Below are 18959 nucleotides of genomic sequence, written 5' to 3'. Positions count from 1 at the left end.
TGAGAGAGGGACTCTTAGCTTGCTGCTATATCTGATGCCCTGAATTCATGTGGTGGAAGGAGAGAACTGACTCTTGTAAATAATAATCTGATTTCTAGATTTTTTTTTTTTTTTTTTGAGACAGGATTTCTCTGTGTAGCCCTGGCTGTCCTGGAACTCACTCTGTAGACCAGGCTGGCCTCGAACTCAGAAATCCACCTGGCTCTGCCTCCCAAGTGCTGGGAGGCTGGGTGTGCGCCACCACTGCCCGGCTACCTAGTGACTGTTTTCTGTCTCCCTCCAGGAGCTTCTTTGAAGCCAGCTTTGCCCTGTATTCTCAGCACCTTGCCTTTGTATAAAAATTAAATAGGTGGGACGTGGTGATGCACACTTTTTTTTTTTTTTTTTGGTTTTTCGAGACAGGGTTTCTCTGTATAGCCCTGGCTGTCCTGGAACTCACTTTGTAGACCAGGCTGGCCTCGAACTCAGAAATCCGCCTGCCTCTGCCTCCCGAGTGCTGGGATTAAAGGCGTGCGCCACCACGCCCGGCGTGATGCACACTTTTAATCCTAGTTCTCAGGAGACAGGCAGATCTAAGACCAGCCTGGTCTACAGAGTGTGTTCCAGGACAGCCAGAGCTACACAGAGAAACCCTTTCTTGAAAAAAAAAAAAGTTTTAATTAAATAATATATTTGTATAAATTGCTGTACTGTTTTTTCTTCTAGATATAAAATCACCTTTTTTTAAAAAATTGGAAAATGTGTGAGATTGAAGCCATGTTAAAATTTGAGTTCAGGCTGTAGCTCAGGGGTGGAGGGCTTGGCAAGCTGAGCTTTGCGTTCAGTGTCTATCACTGCAAGAACAAAACAAAACAAAAATAGTAAAATTCAAAGTGTGGTAGCTGGTGCAGAAGGAAGGCTCCATAGTACTTACTCTGAGAACAGGGCTCCGGAGCAAGACAATAGGCCCTTACGTTATCTGGTGATCGCCTCTTTTCCCTCCTGCAGTTGGTGATGCTGTAATTAGGCCTGCATATTGCCGCTGAACACAGCCCTACAAGGCCCTTCATTTGCAGCTTATGGAAATTAGATCATGCACAGGAAACAGGCTCTTTAGTTATCAGGTTCCACAGAGGAGTCAAGAGGCACGAGGAGCGTGGAAAGTTAGAGTTCGTTTAAAGGGCCAGGGTTTGCTGGGAAGACAGAGCTTTTCCCAATCTACACGGAGCTCTCTACAGACTTTGTTAGAAACAGCACTGATTTGTACCCCAGCGCTCTCTTCAAGGTTCCCATCCTCATCTTTAAATAGAACAGCTAAAACTAACAGGGAGAGTTATATATGCATTTACATTGTGTGTTCATACGTATGTGTGCGTGTATGTTTGTATGTATGTATACATGCATGTATGCATGTACCCCTGTGTGATATGTAGCCCTGGCTGGCCTGGAGCAATATAGATGAGGCTGGGCTTGAACTTGTGTGAGGCAGTCCTCCCACCTCTGTCTCCTGAGTACTAGAGTTACAGGCATTTGTCACCATGTGCAGGTTCAGATTGTTATAAGTTTTTAAAATACCAGAGTGATTACTACATTTATTTTTGTTTGTTTGTTGTATGTGTGTGTACATGTTCATGAGTATATGCGTACGTGTGTGTGTGTGTGTGTACATTCAGAGGCCAGAGATCAGTGTTAGCTGGCTTCCCGAGTTGCTCTCCACTTTCTGTTTTGAGATAGGGTCTTTCACTAAGCTGGGCTCATCGAGTTGGGTAGATGGGGTCAGTGAGTCCTGGGGTTACTCCTGTCTCTGCTTCCTAGCACTCAGGGAATCCTTATGCCTGTGCCCGATTTTTATGTGGGTGCTGGGGATCAAATTCAGGTGCTCCTGTTCTCACAGCAAGTGCTTTACTGACTGGGCTCTCTCTCCAATACCCGCACCTCCCCCCATTCCTGTCCTGTCTTTCTCTCTTAAAGACAAGGTATTTCTATGTAACCCAGGTTAATCTGGAACTTGCTGCTTAGTCCAGGCTGGCCTAAAACTTTCAGTGATTTTGCTCATTCTGCTTCAGTGATGCTGAGATTATAGACATGAGCTATAACGCCTTTTTTAAAAAAAAAGTTTTAATTTATTATTGTATGCACATGAGTACACTGTTGCTTTCTTCAGACACACACTAGAAGAGGGCATCAGATCCCATTACAGATAGTTGTGAGCCACCATGTGGTTTCTGGGAATTGAACTCAGGACCTCTGGAAGAGCAGTCAGTGCTCTTAACCACCGAGCCATCTCTCCAGCCCCCCATAACGCCTTTCTTTAAAAGACAGGGCTTCTCACTATAGCCCCAGCTGGATCAAACTCACAGCAGTCCTTTGCTTTGGTCTCCTGAATGCTGGGATTTCGAGTTTGGGCTACTGTGAGCATATCTTTTGAATAGTTCTTAATTTAAAGAGTATAGAGCAGCCATGCAACATCATGGTTTGGAAGTGATGAACTGTAGTGAGCTGTTTTGTTTCTAACGTAGGTTTTAGTTTAATTTTCCTTTTCTTTCAGCCCCAAGGACAGTCCAGCACAGGCCCCACCACTGAGCTCAGTGCCTTGACCTTCTGACTGGGCTTTAGTTTTCCTAGTTGATAATAATAAGCGGTTACACCAGCCTTCTGCAGTGGGACAGTTACTGTGAAGATTACAGTAGCCACATCAGGAGGCTCAGAGGCAGCCGGAAGCTAGGAAAGCAAGGGTCAGGAAGTGGGCTTTGGGCTGTCTTTGGGTCGGTCTGTGTGTGGGAGAAGGTGCTGGAAACCACCCTTTCCTGCTTTCAACCAGCATGGCTCCATTGGCAGGCTGAGCACAGACTAGAACTTTGTGTTTCGGAAGAAAGTGCTGTTTAAGATAAACTGCAGGTTCCGTGCAAGGCTGGCAATGAGCTCTCGTTGCCCTGGCCTGGTCATAGTTTGTCTCTCTGTGTCCTTGTCCCTAGGTGTATGTGGTGGCAAATGAGCCTGTCCCAGTGTTGCTGGACTCGCTGCTTCCGCTCCTCCGGGTATTCTTTTCTCTCTACTGTTTTACCCAGCAGAGTGTGTCTCACATAAGGTAAGCAAGCAGACCGGATACGCTTAGAATTAGAATCCCATTGGTCTGTAAACAGTCAAGTTTAAATTAGGGCATGACTTTCTCTCAAAGTCAGGAAGATGTTTGGGGACTCTTAGCTTACACAGAAAGAAAGAATGAGGACTTTGCAGGTTGAGGGAAATTGGGTGTGGTTTTGGGGATGATTTTCCATAGCCTATTCTGTACAATAGAAGGGAAAAGTATCTCCATGGACCACCATGCCATTGTTTGATCGGTAAAAAATCCTGCGTTTTATTGTCTCTGGGAAGCGGGAAACCAGTGGTAGTTCATGATGCCCTAGTGGAGTGTTGGAGATTAAGTTTGAAAAGCACGGATTTGATGTGACTGCATAGTTTAACCTGGAATTCGGCCTTAACATGCAGAGTCTTCAGTACAGAGGGAAGGGACTTCTTATTCATCCACAATCCCCTTTCTGTGTTACTTTAAAACTGATTCAGTTAGGGGCTGGAGAGATGGCTCCACGGTTTAGGAACCCTGGCTGCTCTTCCATTCCCAGCACCCGCATGGAGGCTAACAACTGTAACTGCAGTCCCAGGACATTTGACACACAAGCATACGTACAGGCAGAGCATTCACACACATAACATTAAATAAATACATTTTAAAAGCCGGGTGTGGTGGCACACACCTTTAATTTCAGCACTCAGGAGGCAGAGGCAGGCGGATTTCTGAGTTCGAGGCCAGCCTGGTCTACAGAGTGAGTTCCAGGACAGCCAGTGCTACACAGAGAAACCCTGTCTTGAAAAACAAAAAAACAAAACAACAACAACAAAACATTTTTAAAAAGATTGATTTTTGGATTTGGATTAGCTCTATTTTCAGTCGTTTGTGGCATTTCTTCCACATGGTAAGAGTTTATAGTTACATCCTTTCCTGGGTCACTATGAAGACAGTGTGTAAACTGGAGTCCCTAGCAAGGTCCCTGACAAATTATAAGCTCAATAACTCATAGCAGTCATTAGCATGGCTGCTAATGGTGAAGAAAGACACTCAGCCCTGTAGTTAAGACTAAGTGTCCAGCCTAAAAATAAAAATAAAATCTTTTAAAAGAGTTAAAAAAAAATTAAGTTCTCATAGCATTGTTCCATCCTCATCAAAGACTGACGGGGAAGCATGGGCCTACCCCAGCCCCTTCTAGTGAGTGGGGTTGCTTCTAGAGCCAAGGGTTAAGCTGCCCCTGGGTGACCTCCAGGGCATTTGCACTCTGAAATTTGTAAGATGCATGCTTCCCTGTCGTGTGTCAGCAGCCAGTGGCTGGGCAGCATTGGGATCAAGTGGAATCTGAAGGTCATCGTGTCCCCCCACACTCCCGCATAGCTTGCTGGCTTCATGGAATAAGATGACAAGCTCATTCTAACTGCTTCATCTACCAGGTCACTTTGCCAAGAGATCTTGTTATGGATTCTGGTGAAGCTGGAAAGGAAGAAGGCAATCGCCAGCCTGAAAGGATTTTCGGGGTTGGACAAAGCTGTGGCCACTCTCCACCTTCAGTGTCAGTTTAGAGCTGCTACGCACGGTGGTATCATGATTACCGCCAAAGAGGCCATTAGGTGAGCTTGTCACGCCTGACAGTTTTTATACGACACTGTTCTGTGAGTCAGCCGCTAAGGGGCGCTGATGGAAAGGAAACCAGAAACAGGCAGCCAAGGCGCTTGCTATTTATAATCTTTAAAGAAACCAGAGCCTTAAATGATCCTCTGGGTGTTATTCCAAGATGCCAAGTAATAGTAGGTGTGGTTTGCTGGCGCCTCCCGGCTCTACACCGCAGCAAGCCCAGCTACTGTCCAGTGTTCGCCAGTGACTCAGAGCAAAGGGCAGCACACGTTCATCCGCAGCTCCGGAGCAGTCCAGTCTGCCTCTGACTCAAAGAGCAGGATGGATGTGTGCCTTATTATTATTAGTGTATTTGTCTCGTCTGTGTCTGTACATTGCTGCATGCCTGATGGAGCAGAGGGTACCCAGTCCCTGGGAAATGTGTGGATATTGGGAATCAAACCCTGATCCTCCGCTCCCGCCCCAGCCTTGTTCTTAAGGGAAATTGTCTGATTACTGTCATTGGTAATTTTGTAGTGAGGTTTGTTTCTCATAAGAATGGATTAGAACGTACTAAATAGACTTTAGTAGAGTGGATAATTTATTTCTCCAATGTCTCACAAGTATTTTATTTTATTTTATTCATTGTTTTATTTTTGTCCTGCTGAGACTGACCCTAGTGCGCATGCACACTGGCATCTGAGCTTTGCCCCTAGCGCCGGGAGCATGTATTTGACACTGTTTGCCCTTTCTGAGATTTGTGGAGGGGGCTGCTTTCTCAGAACCTAGGCTTCTCTTGGCTGTCCACATGGAGTGTGTCGCTGGTCCAGCTGCTCACTCCCGCCACATCCAAAGAGTTGCTGCTTGTTGAAGTGCTTACATTTAACTTTATAGTCATGATTAATCTAGTGAACATTTACAACACAAGCAAATATGATTGACTTGACGAAAATAGAAAAATATGTATTAGAGTAGAATTATCAGAATGAGTGGAAGCTTCCTGAGGACTGATGAATTTTAGCAGCTTTATTACTGTGCCCATTGAGTGTAAGAATTTAGAATTATTTGGCATGCTTAATTAGTGCACATGTATATGAAAACCCACAGTTCTCACTGAAATTACTATTTTGCTTCCTGATGAGAATATAGTTAGCAACCAGTGATTAAATGAATCTCCAGCCACTGCCAGAAGCAACCACTCCTTAAAATCTAGGGTGTCTGCTCAGGTTAGGGGTATAGTCCTTTTGATATTATACACACACACACAAAAGTTACATGAACACCTGGGTTTAAAAAAAAAAAAAGGGCCCATAGACACTTAAAGCACTCAGAGTTCCCAAAAAATTGAAAATTTCGTGTGTGTGTGTGTGGTGTGTGTATGTGTGTGGTGTACGTGTGTGTGTGTGTGGTGTGTGTGTATGTGGTGTGTATGTGTGTGTGTGTGTGTGTGTATGTATGTGGTGTGTATGTGTGTATGTGTGTGTATGTGGTGTGTATATATATATATGTGTGTGTGTGTGGTGTGTATGTGTATGTGTGTGTGGTGTGTATGTGTGTATATGTGTGTGTATGTGTGTGTGTGTATGTGGTGTGTATGTGTGTATGTGTGTGTATGTGGTGTATATATATATATGTGTGTGTGTGGTGTGTATGTGTATGTGTGTGTGGTGTGTATGTGTGTATATGTGTGTGTATGTGTGTGTATGTGGTGTATATGTATATGTGTGTGTGTATGTGTGTGTGTATGTGGTGTGTATGTGGTGTGTATGTATATGTGCGTGTATGTCTGTGTGTATGTGGTGTATATGTATATGTGTATATGTATATGTGTGTGTGTGTATGTATGTGTGTATGTGGTGTGTATGTGTATATGTGTGTGTATGTGGTGTATATGTATATGTGTGTGTGTATGTGTGTGTATGTGTGGTGTATATGTATATGTGTGTGTATGTGTGGTGTGTGTGTGTGTGTGTGTGTGTGTGTGTGTGTGTAATCATTTGTTCCCAAAGCAGCTGATCTGTTTCACCACTTTCCTTTCACCCTGCCATTAGCCCAGCAGAAGTTTCCAGTAAGAAATTGTTTTAAAGAAAATTTAAGCCAGGCACAGTAGTATACACCTTTAATCCCAGCATTTAGGAGGCAGAGGCAGGCAGATCTCTGTGAGTTCAGAGCTAGTCTGGTTTTCCTAGCGAGTTCCATGCAGCCTGGGCTATATAATGAGACTGTCTCAGAAGAAACAGACAAAAACAAAAGCCCAGCTCTATTTGAGCGCTTAGGAGTTTTGGAGGCAGATCTTTTTAAACTTCTTTATTGTTGCTGCTTGTTCACTATGGAGCTTAGGTTGGTCTAGAATGTACTGTGTAGTCCAGGCTGGCCTCAAACTTGAAGCAATCATCCTACATTAGCCTAAGTATGTGCTATAGGGATGAGCCAGCACACCCAGCATCAATGATCATTTTCTTTAGACACACCTGACCTTTTTTTTTTTTTTAATTTTTCAATAAATCATGTCTAAAGCCACTAAGCCACTTCCTTCACAAATCTTTTCCTATTTGAGAAATAAATGACCATACAGACTAAAGCAATTTAGCTCCTAATAATAAATACCTTGCATTCTTCAGCCCGGACATAAAGGAAAGTATTTTCAAGATCTGTCTGAAGATTGCCTATGTGGAAATATTGTTACTTTAGAATGTCACTCTGAGGGTTCAGCTTCCATGTTGGCGCAGCAGGTGAACGTGCTGTGCGCAGGCCTGAACCTGAGTTGGATTCCTGGATCCCACAAGGTGTCAGGAGAGAACTGATTCCTGAGAATTGTCCCCTGTCATCCACATGCAACCTTGTGCCAACACACATGTGCCCCTGTAGCCACACATATAGCATAAAATAAACCTTTTAAAAAAGAGAATTATGGAGATTTCTAGGAAACATGCTGCTTTGTCGACACTGACATGGGCGATCTTGCCCTGTGTTGCAGTGATGATGAAGATGAAGCCCTGTACCAGAAGGTGTCTTCAGAGCAGAGCCAGGTGGAGCACCTTGGGGACTTGCTGCTGCACTGCCAGCAGTGTGGGTTGGCAGGAGATTTCTTCATCTTTTGTCTGAAGGTAAGAATCCACACAGTCACACCAATCCATTCTAGGGTAGCTCTAGGAGAGCCTTTGTCTTTATAAGCATTCATAATTTTAGGTCCTAAAATTTAGCTTCCAGTTTAGGACAAATAAACAGAAGACAGAGAGTAGCCAGGCGTGGTGGCGCACGCCTTTAATCCCAGCACTCGGGAGGCAGAGGCAGGAGGATTTCTGAGTTTGAGGCCAGGCTGGTCTACAAAGTGAGTTCCAGGACAGCCAGGGCTACACAGAGAAACCCTGTCTCGGAAAACCAAAGAAAAAAAAAAAACAAAACCAAAAAAAAGACAGAGAGTAATTAACTCAGCTGCTCATAGGCTCTGGAGTGGACAAGGGAAGGACCGTCAGTGAAACCGGTGGGCTACCCGTGTGCTCTGCCTACTCTGCCAGCTCATCTGCTTTGAAATGTTAGACATGAACCAAGCTGCCTCGTTAGTCTGTGAAAGGGTTAATCTTTGCTCCGTGTTGACAGTATGATCTCTTTTGAAGTTAATAGCAGGTTCTGCAGCCGCAGAGTAATCCCTTATCCTTTCTTGGACTGGTGTGCAGTCAGGTATTTGGAAGAGAAACTCAGCCATTCTGCCTCCCTCTTTTCGCTCTGTAACCACTTAAAACCTTTTCCTGTTCCGTGCCGATTGCCGGTTGTCTGGTTGTCAGTGCTTCCCTTGGCCCCAGTCTCCAGTAGTAACTTGTACCCTGTAACATTAGCGCTGCCTGGTATCTGCTGGTGTCCGCTCTCTCAAGTCTGTCCTGAGAGAGTGTCTGAAGTTTAAGGATGAGTGGTGGCTGGGCACGGGAAGCTCGTGTCTCTGGAACTTGAAGTAGGGATGTTTCTTTGGGTGCTTTCTCATCTCTATGTTCCGGCCCATCTCTGCGTCAGCCACACACTCTGATGTCTACGGAGGCGTGAGCCCAGGTGTATGCTTTGTTTCCAGTTGCTATTGGGGTAGGAGCACTGGCTGCTTTCCGCAAAAGACCTAAGTTCAGTTCTCAGCACCTACATTGTGGCTCACATCTTTGTAACTCCAGTTCCAGGGGATCCTTCTGATCTTTACATGCACCACACACACTCACACACACACACACACACACACACACACACACACACAGTATCCATACACACTTGTAGGCAAAACACTCATACACATAAAATAAAAATAAATGAATTGCCAGGCAGTGGTGGCGCAGGCCTCTAATCCCAGCACTTGGGAGGCAGAGGCAGGTGGATTTCTAAGTTCAAGGCCAGCCTGGTCTACAGAGTGAGTTCTAGGACAGCCAGGACTGCACAGAGAAACCCTGTCTTGAAAAAACCAAAAAAAAAAAAAAAAAAAAAAAAAAAAGAAAAACCAAAATAAATAAATAAATAAAATAATAAAATCTTTCTTTTTTTTTTTTTTTAAAGGGCCCAAATCAGCCAAGTGATGGTACATGCCTGTAATAGCAGAGGTCTGGAAGCTGAGACAGGAAAACGATTTTGAATTTCAGGCCAGCACAGGTTATTTAAGGAGACTGTTTCCAAAACAAACAAAACAAAATGCTACCATCACGCAATCAAATGGCTTTATTCTAAATCCCAGTTTGTTTGTTTATTTGAAGGGTCTCGTGTAGCCTGCGTGGCCTCAAACTCTTTAGCCAGTGATGACCTTGAACTTCTGCTCTTCCTCTACTTCCTGAGTGCTAGGATTACAGGCATGCATGATACAATTCCTGGGATGGAATGTAGGAATACACGAATACTAGGCAAGGCCTCTACCAGCTAAGCTGTATCCGGTCAACCCAAGCCCCTTAAACTATGGGTCCTAATTCCAGAGGAGATCACATAGTAAATGTGTGTGTGGGGGGGGGAGAGGGATCACAAAACATTTGTCAACACTAAAAGATTTCTGAACACAAAATAGCCAAAACATAATTCAACAGGAGTTGGGGAATGAGCTTGGGGCGTTTCTGAGAGCTCGTGCACCAGGCAGCCTCACCGAGGCCTTGGTTCTGACCACATAGCATATGCACTTTGCACTGCACAGGCCGTCATGCCATTCAGCGCGACAATATTTCCACTCAGATCTGAGGTCATTGTAGGTTGTAAATCACAGCACCTCTGCTTTCAAAGAAACGATGGTTTAACAGTGGGAAGCAAAGACCATCATTCTTTAGCAGGCAAATAATAAACTAGTATGTTTTTTTATTTTATTGCATTAGGATTTTTTATTTTAAACAATGGTTGGTTGAGGGGCTGGAGAGAGGCTCAGGTTAGGAGCACTTGCCAGAGGCTGTCAGTTATATTCTCAGCATCCATGCCAGGCCACTCCACCTACTTGAGTCCCACAGGATCCAGCATTCCCTCTGCCCCACCTTGGGTTTCTGTACTCACATGAGCGCGCCCCTGTCCCCACAGACACATGTATATTGATAAATATTTAAACATTTCTGGTTGGGCTGCTGAACTTGATCTTTCATTTAAAAAAAAATCATAAAATGATTTTTGGCCTTGGATTAGGTCAGAATTTTGAATAAGTTCTGAAATGGCCTTTGACTGATTTCTCCTATTTTTGTATTTTATATATATAAGGAAAGCTGAATTTTTAGCATTGGTGATAAAAAAAAAATGTGGATGTGCTCTAAGAAACCCTGAAGATGCTGTGCTTTCTGTAGTATTAAATAGTCAGGATTGAATCCTTAATGTAAAATTAATCAAGCACCACATCTCATTAGTATGCAAATTTATTCATCTTTAATAGACAGTAAAAACATATGTATGCCAAAGAATTGCTTTAAAGTAAATTTTCTTATAATTTGTTGCCACTATAGGCTTGACCAGTTCACCTACTTTATGCTCATCGATACATGGAGTTGTATTAAAATTCCTCAGGGAAAAAGAGATTGTGAGTTCAAATGTTAAGGAAGTCCTGCTTGAAACCAGGGAAACTTTATCTTGGCAAAATTGACATTTGATCTAGATAAGTGTGTTCTTCGGTGTGGTTGTCTTGTTCTTTGTAGGATATTTAGTACCATCTGTGACCTCTACCCACTAAATGCCTTTGTTATCCCCCCAATTATGACAACCAAAAATGTCCTGCAGGCATTTCAAAATGTCCCCTGGGGAGGAAAATTACCCAAGCACAGTTGAACAGCATCACTCTCAGCTGTCAGCTATTTTAGCAAAGCGCTAATTGTGAGGGAACTTAAGGTTTCCCTTTCCATGGGAATTCACAATGGAGAAGCTTACCAAACCCACAATAATGAGTTCTCTGTTAATAGAGGTTTATTTCTGACTTGTCTTAAAGGAAAGGCTTCTAATGGTCTCTAAAAGGACTTTGGCTAAGTAATATCACTGAGGGCTCAGTTCAAGGAAGGCTTGTGACAGAATTTTGAAAGTGTTATAAAAAGTCAAGCAAAGCCGGGCGTGGTGGCGCACGCCTTTAATCCCAGCACTCGGGAGGCAGAGGCAGGCGGATTTCTGAGTTCGAGGCCAGCCTGGTCTACAAAGTGAGTTCCAGGACAGCCAGGGCTATACAGAGAAACCCTGTCTCGAAAAACCAAAAAAAAAAAAAAAAAAAAAAAAAGTCAAGCAAGTCCTTTGGGGGGGGGGGTTCAAAACAGGGCTTCTCTGTGTAGCCCTGGCTGTCCTGGAACTCACTCTGTAGACCAGAGTGGCCTTGAACTCAGAAATCGACCTGCCTCTGCCTCCCAAGTGCTGGGATTAGAGGCGTGTGCCACAACTGCCTGGCAAGTCCTTTTTTTTTTTTTTTTCCTTAAAAAATACTTATTATTTGTGTGTGTGTTTGTGTTTGTGTATGTGTTGGGGAGGGGAGCTTCCTGTGCCACTGTGCATGTGTGGAGTTCAGAGTCTGATCTCCATGAGTTGGTTTTGTCCCTCAAACCATGGATTGTGCTCTGTGTGTGTGTATGTGTGTGTGAGTCATGTACTTGGTATCACTATGTATATATTTCTATACAGCATGTTTTTCTTTCCTTTTCTTTCAGCCTCTATACCCCTAGGGTTTTTTTTTTTTTTTAATTTTTGATTTTAAGGCAGGTCTCACTAGGTCCCCTTGGGTGGTCCTGGGCACACTCTGTAGCCTCAGTGGGCCTCGAACCTACAATCCTCTTCCCCCCAGGCTCCTGAGGAGCTGAGACTTCAGGAGTCTTTCTTATGCACAAACTTCCTATGTTTTTCGTGTCCTTAGTGCCGCTGCCTCCCTTCACTCCTCTCTCCCTGCTTTAGGAGTTGTCTCACCTGCTGGAGGACAGAGAAGCAGAGTTCACTCCCAAGCCCTCGTGCTGTGCGAGCCTCCTTGAGTTAGAGCACCACCGGACTCTGCTCATAGAAGACCAGGAGCGGAAGCTGCAGGTTCTGCAGCTGCTGGCCGTTCTGTGTGAGAAGATGTCTGAGCAGATATTCACACACATCACTCAGGTGAGTGGCTGTCACACCTGGATCCAGCCTGCTGGTATTTTAGTAATTTTGTAATTTCCTTTACAATTTTTTTTTAAAATAAATGTTGCTTAACTGGGCATGGCGGTGCATACCTTTAATCCTAGTACTTGGGGGCAGAAGTAGACAAATCTCTGTGAGTGAGAGGCCAACCTTGTCTACAAAGTAAATTCCAGGCCAGCCAGGGCTATGTACTGAGACCCTGTCTCAAAAACAGCAGTTTAGAGTGCAGTTTGATGTCACCCTTTCCATGTTTCTTGGAATTCTGGTTAAAAATAAAGGCTCTTACTTAAGTTTACCAGCTGAATTCATACCAGCAGTCTTACATACTGCTCCGTGTGCTTAGCATGCTCCCGATGTGAACCTCACCTAAGAAAACTCCAAGAACTGCTTTACATGTTTTTTAGTGATATTCAACTTTGAGTACAAATAAACTCACCTAGTATTCTAAAAATATACCACTACCTATCTGGCTACCTCTTAGAGGCTTTGATTTAGCTTGCTGAAATAAGAGCCCTTCCTGAAGGCCTTTTTATTTTTTTATTTTTTCAAGTTGCACATGGGTCAGAGGTTATGAATGGAGGGCAGGAGTGATGGCTAACTCACTGTGCAAACACGAGAAGGAGCGTTTGGATCCTCAGTGCCCACCTAGACAGCCTGGTGTGACTGCGCATGTGCCTGTAACCCCAGATCCGTGTAGGTTATGCACAAAACATCTGAAGCTTGCTGACCCACCAGCATAGGGTCAGGCTCAGTGAGAGAGTCTGGGTCAAGTAAATAGGGTAGACAGGAATAGAGCCCCTGACATCCTCTCTGGCCCCTTCATACATACCAGCACATGTACTTACATATGTGCACATATGCCACACACATATATACACACATAAATTAAGAACAATTGGAATTCAAATTTGAAAAGCAAGTCTTACCCTTGCGTGGTTGTGCACACTTTTTGTCCCAGCACTCAAGGAGACAGAGGCAGGAGGATCTCTAAGGTCAAGATCAGCCTGATCTACAGAGCAAGTCCTAGGACAGCCAGAGCTACACAGAGAAACTCTTGAAAAACCAAGCAACCAAGCAACCAGACAGCCAAACAAACAAACAAACAAACAAGAAATTGTGAAGTGGGAACTTCTGGTTTCTTTGGAAAGTTAGTTATGTCAAATCATGTTTTGGTGGGCACACATGTGAAAGGATGTTTTGCTGAAGCAGACACAGGAAAGGACACGTGATGTTTAGAAAGAATATAAATATGACCCCACAGACAGTGGGAGCTCAAGCATCGGTTTGTCTTGCTTCAGCTTGCTAGTCTTTGCTGACAACACGGATGTATTGGTTTGCCTTACGTTGCATTGTTGAGCTTCACGTGTGGTGACTTCATAGAGGGAAACTCACCAAACAGCTTTTTCTGAGGCTCCTGTGGCTTTTTGCCACTTCAGTGGACTGGGCCGATTGGCAAGCCTCAGGGTTTCTTCTGGATTGAACTGCCTTCGCTGATTCTTGTGCTGTGTCTGCCAAGTGGACTGGACTGCAGCTGCTGGTTTGTGTGTGGTGTTTGCTAGTGGACCGGACAGAAAACAAGGAAGGTTGGGATCACCTCAAAGAATATTTCTAAACAGGTCCACTTCCCCCATATCCTGATAATCTTTCTTTTCCACCGCCTCTGTTGGGTGGTGGGCTAGAGGGGAGGTTGAACTCTTATAAAGTAGGCTGTAAAAACATATGCCTACGGGCTGGAGAGATGGCTCAGCGGGTAAGAGCACTGACTGCTCTTCCGAAGGTCCGGAGTTCAAATCCCAGCAACCACATGGTGGCTCACAACCATCCGCAACGAGATCTGATGCCCTCTTCTGGAGTGTCTGAAGACAGCTACAGTGTACTTACATATAATAATAAATAAATCTTTAAAAAAAAAACATATGCCTACAAAACTGTGTTAATAAGACCACTTTAAATTTCATGCATCCTCCGATTCACAGCTTATCTCCACAGCATCCTGTACAGTTTTAAGATATTCTAAAAACAGTGCTTTCAGCGTAGAGTTGCTTAGTGGGTCAGTTCCTGCAGTGTATTGACTGAGACATAATTTTTACTACCTTCTTTAAAAGTAGGAGATAAAAGTGAAAAATACATTGGCAATGCAGGGACCATATTTTACCACTTAACTAGAATTAGTTGTGCCTGACTGGTGAAGAGTCATTTGTAAGATGGTGTGATTGTCACACTTAAATCTGATCCTCCATGTCTTTGTGTGGTTGTCATTGTCATCTGCAGTCCGTGTTGCTAAGCAGCGTGTCACTGAGAGCTCCCGCTGAGAACGCTAGCTGCTGCCTGTCAGCTCTGGCTTAGCTTGCCTGTTTAATGGGAGCTGTGTTCCTGGTTTCTGCCCAAGCCCCTCACTCCTTCAGTTCACCGACCTCATGTTGCTCGGCAGGGTGATTTGTTTTGTATAGTTCCTGACAACTTCCTCATCCCGGCTTGTGTCTGTGTCAGGGGGCTGGGTGGAAGGGGAAATGGTTTAAAAACTGATAGAGCCTGTGCCTCTGCACTTACCTCCCTCACTCCTAATTAAGAAACCGTGGGGTTAGGTTGGCACAAAAGATGCGCTGACCTATCGTATCACCCTGCGCACAGGTTATTCAGAATGCACCAGAACAAAAGAACCCCCAGGAAGTAACAAAGTGTGCTTTGTGATCTCACTGCTCGCGATGACGTTGGCGTATTATTTTGAAGCCCATGAGCACGTTCACATGCACACACAGAGAGAAAATAAAGTAAATGTCATGTGGTTAATATTATCAGGAATAAAGATTTTTAGTATAAGGAAAATGTATAAAAACCAAAGAACTAGCATGAAATCCGTATACTCTTGAATTACAGTTGGAGACATTAGTGTGAGTGAATGATTAATGCTTTTCTCTGGAAACAATGGGTATTTCCTAGTGTGGTCCCCTGTCATTGCCAGGAACAGTGACAGGCAGCAGCAGCATTAAGTGCCCTAGTTCCAGAGTGGAGACTATAAAACCATTCCTACTCAGAATGCTCAGTGCTCTCTGGGATGAAGGTTGATTTGAGGTCTAGGGTAGAGATTGTACATTATGAGCTTCAAGGCAGCTTGATGTGCCCAGGCACAAGGAAGCCATCTGAATTTAATGGGGTCATGGCAGTAGCAGTCCGGAGCGACCTTGAAGGGACTCTTGTTGCAACACACCACACAACTGCAGCATTCAGAGGAACAATGGCTAGAGCAGACACATCAAAGATAGAAAATGAGGTTTTAAACCTCTCAGGATTCCTTAGAGATTGTCAGGGCCTCTGGTCGCTATTTTCTAAGTTGATAATCAAGGAGACTGAGGAAAGCACATGTCTACTAGCCTTTCTTGTAGTGATCCGATCTCCTCAGATACGCAATGGAGAATTTTCCATAGGAGAATCACAGGCTAGCGACTAGTTGGTAGAGTGCTTGCCTTCTGGGACAGTCACAGCCAAACCATTCAGAAGGACCTAGAAAACTACTTCTCAAATCTCTAATGATTTTATGGGTTTAGGGAATGATCACCATTGCCTGCAAATGGTTAGAAGGGCTGTGGATGGAATATTCTTAGGTTCCCAGTGAAATTGACTGCCCCCCTTTTATAAAAAAGTTTGAAGTAATTTTCAGTAATTATTCTGTTCAATTTTGGTTTTGGGTTTTGAGAGTGTTTCACTGCGTATCCCTGGCTGACCTGGAATTTGCTATATAGAACTCATAGAGATCCTCCTGCCTCTGCCTCCCCAGTGCTGGGATTACATTTGTGTACCACCATACCTGGCCTTTTCTTTTGTGTGTGTGTAGCATGTATTAATTGAACATATTAATGAGGACTATTTGTTGAGAGAATTTCCTAGTGAATACTCTGTTCTTACTTCCTACGTAGATATTGGAGTATAATTTTATTGTACTCTGTCAAATCTTCTTTCATGATTTCATTCCTCTGTGTCTTATTTTTCAGTACATTACAGGGTTAGTGCAGACAGCAGTGCACGCTGTGCCAAATATTTTGGACAGATTGGTCTTCGGTCACCATCGATGGCCAAACAGGTTGCCCTGTGTTCCCACATGTATGCAGTAGGAAGCATAGGGCACTTGGGAAGGATTCGACCTAAGCCCAGAACCTTGACCCTGAATCCAATTAAGGAAATGCAGACGCTAGAGTACTGTGTTAGCAAAGGCCGGAGGAAGCAATCAGCCAGGTCCAAACTGTGAGAATCTGCAGTGCTTGTGTGTCTGCTTCTTCACCAAATAGATGGCATAAAAAAAGGGGGAACCCAGCTGGGCATGGTAGTCATGCCTTTAATCCTAGCAATGAAGAGCGGAGGTAGGCAGATCTCAAAGCCATCCTGGTCTACATAGTGAGTTCCAGGACAGCCAGAGCTACATAGTGACACTCTGTCTCAAAAAAGCCTAGATGGATGGATGGACGAATGAGTGAGTGGGTGAATGGATAAATAAGGGAACCAGTACTAGATTCAGATAAATAACTGGGGGACTGGAGAGATGGCTCTGTCAGTTAAGTGCTTACCATGCAAACATGAAGACCTAAGTTTGGATCCCCATGTAAGAAGCTGGGCTTGGCAGAGTTCATCTGTAACCCCAACACTTATAAGGTTGGGGAAGGGTGGTGGAGACAAGTAGATATCTAGCTCTTACTACCCAGGCAGTCTGCTAATTGGTGAGTGTTATGTTCAGTGAGATACACTATCTTCTAAAGTCAGAAGCAGTAGAGGAAAATGCCTAAAGTTAACCTGTGTGCACACAAACACATGCACGCATACATTTAAAAAATTATAGGCAAATTGTGACTAGGCATGGTGGCATGTACCTTTAATGTGAACACTCAGGAGGTACGACAGGCTATGCCTGAGTCTCAGGCCTTTCTGGTCTACATAGACAGTTTAGACCCTGTCTTAAAGAAAAAGGAATTATATGAGATACTCCTTATAACAGTTGTGGACCAGGCATTAAACTCAGCTTAAAAAATATTTTTAAAAGAAAGCAAAGAATGTCATATGGCAGTAATTTCATTATGGAGTGTGTCAGATGGTGATTATTTCTGGAGGAAGATGGAATAAGGAAAAAGGATGGTAAGTAGGTGGCTGTGGAGAGCTGCATTGAAGAGATGACCTGTAGCCAGGGAGGGTGTGAAGACTGTTGCAGAGAGAGGGACGATACCCAAGAGTATCAGGACCAGCGAGGAGCCCAGTGCCAGTGCAGGGTGTGAGCAAGGTTCCTAGTCTCTGCCCGTTCAGAAACTACATCCTTTGTACACTGCTGAGTTAGATCACTGTAGTCAGCAGAGTAGAAATGGTTCTTCCTGGTGTTTTTCTTTTTTCGACTCTGTGTGTGTGTGTGTGTGTGTGTGTGTGTGTGTGTGTATGTGTGTGTGTGTAATAGACTCATTACAAAACCAGAACACAGAGAGAGGTGCCCATTATAAAGACAAGGTATTGACCTATTCTGGCAATCATAGGTCAGCATCAGCAGGGCAGATGTGTGTGCTTGTAGAGGTGAGAGTTGGGAAAGGAGACAGTTAACAGTTGGAAGCTACAGAACCATGGCTGATCAGCAGCCTGAGAAACTCGGAGACCGAGCATCTGCACGGAGAGAAGCATCAAATGAACCTCAACAGAGCTGCTGAAAAGGGAGCCAGGCATCAAGGTGGGGTATGCCCATAATCCTAGCACAGAGGTGAGACAGGAGGATTGCCACAACTACATAGTGACATCGTCTCAGTAAGCAAACAAACAAACAAACAAATAAAGAAAGAAAGTCTCTCCCTGAAGCAAGTGTGGCATTGCTTCAGAAACAGTGCGAGTAAAAGGGGCAGTGTGAGTTCCTTCTGCAGCAGCCTGGTCATAGCAGATGCACTAACTAATTAGGAAAGGGACTGAGTGCAGGTCATAACACAGTGTTAAGGCTATCTGAGACTTAGGGAACCCTTTGATTCTTTCCCCCACCTTCATATAACCCTTCTCTTCCCCAGCAAAACAATAGAGGCTTTAAAACTACTTTTTAAAAATGTCTTCTGTTGTACACATGTGTATAGGGTAGGAGTCACATGGAGGTCACAGGATGGCTTTGTGAGTTGGTTCTCCCGTCTTTACTTGGGCTCCAGTGAGTAGACTCAGTTGACCGGCTTGCATGGCAAGAAGTGTCCCCTGCTGAACCATCTCACCAGCTTAGAGGTTTCTTCTTACCCAGGGCTTTGGCTGTGGATTGGATGGGAGTCACATCTGAAGAGCAGGAGACTTGTGCTGTGTGGATGTGTCCTGTCTCATCTCTCCCCACCTGATTCTGCATCTACTGAGTCAACTGCTCATAATTACTTCACTCTTTAATAATAACATTAGGTATTTGCTGTTTACCAGGCTCCATTCTGAACCCATGACGGGTATTAACTCATTTAATCCTCTTAATGACCTATGGAGATGTGTAACTTGCTGACGAAGTGCTGACAGGGTGGAAGGGGCTAGAGGCTGACTTGATTGTGTGCATTTCAGCAGCCTCCTAAGGGATGCTGAACTCGAGGAACTCTGACTTGGGTGGGAGTCAATTGAAAAACTCCCCTGAGTTCCAAGAGGCTTCAGTCACTGAGGACCTCTTGGCTGGGCAGTCCTGTCAGAACCACAAAAAGTGGGAAGCCAGGTAAAGCTGCTGTCAAAATGGCCCTCCAGGAAGGAAGTGTGGTTGGACATTGCACTGATCCTACATGTGGGGGAT

At 44.3% G+C, this 18959-nt stretch overlaps 1 protein-coding gene across 2 annotated transcripts in view; it reads left to right on the top strand.

The window, feature by feature from the left end:
- The window catches only part of Tango6 (transport and golgi organization 6 homolog), a 176682-nt gene that overhangs the window by 31637 nt on the left and 126086 nt on the right, over positions 1-18959 (top strand). Inside the window, exons 8-11 of one of the 2 annotated variants that reach the window (XM_021169882.2) lie at positions 2955-3067; positions 4480-4656; positions 7617-7746; positions 11990-12181. In XM_021169882.2, the coding sequence (XP_021025541.1) occupies positions 2955-3067; positions 4480-4656; positions 7617-7746; positions 11990-12181 (612 nt within the window). The remainder of the gene's footprint in view (positions 1-2954; positions 3068-4479; positions 4657-7616; positions 7747-11989; positions 12182-18959) is intronic. The other variant, XM_085843607.1, reaches the window with a different exon arrangement.

This window comes from Mus caroli, unplaced genomic scaffold (genome assembly GCF_978045245.1).
Source record: "Mus caroli unplaced genomic scaffold, Mus_caroli_1 scaffold_10, whole genome shotgun sequence".
In the NCBI taxonomy this organism is placed as follows: domain Eukaryota; kingdom Metazoa; phylum Chordata; class Mammalia; order Rodentia; family Muridae; genus Mus; species Mus caroli.
This window is presented reverse-complemented; position numbering and strand designations above follow the sequence as displayed.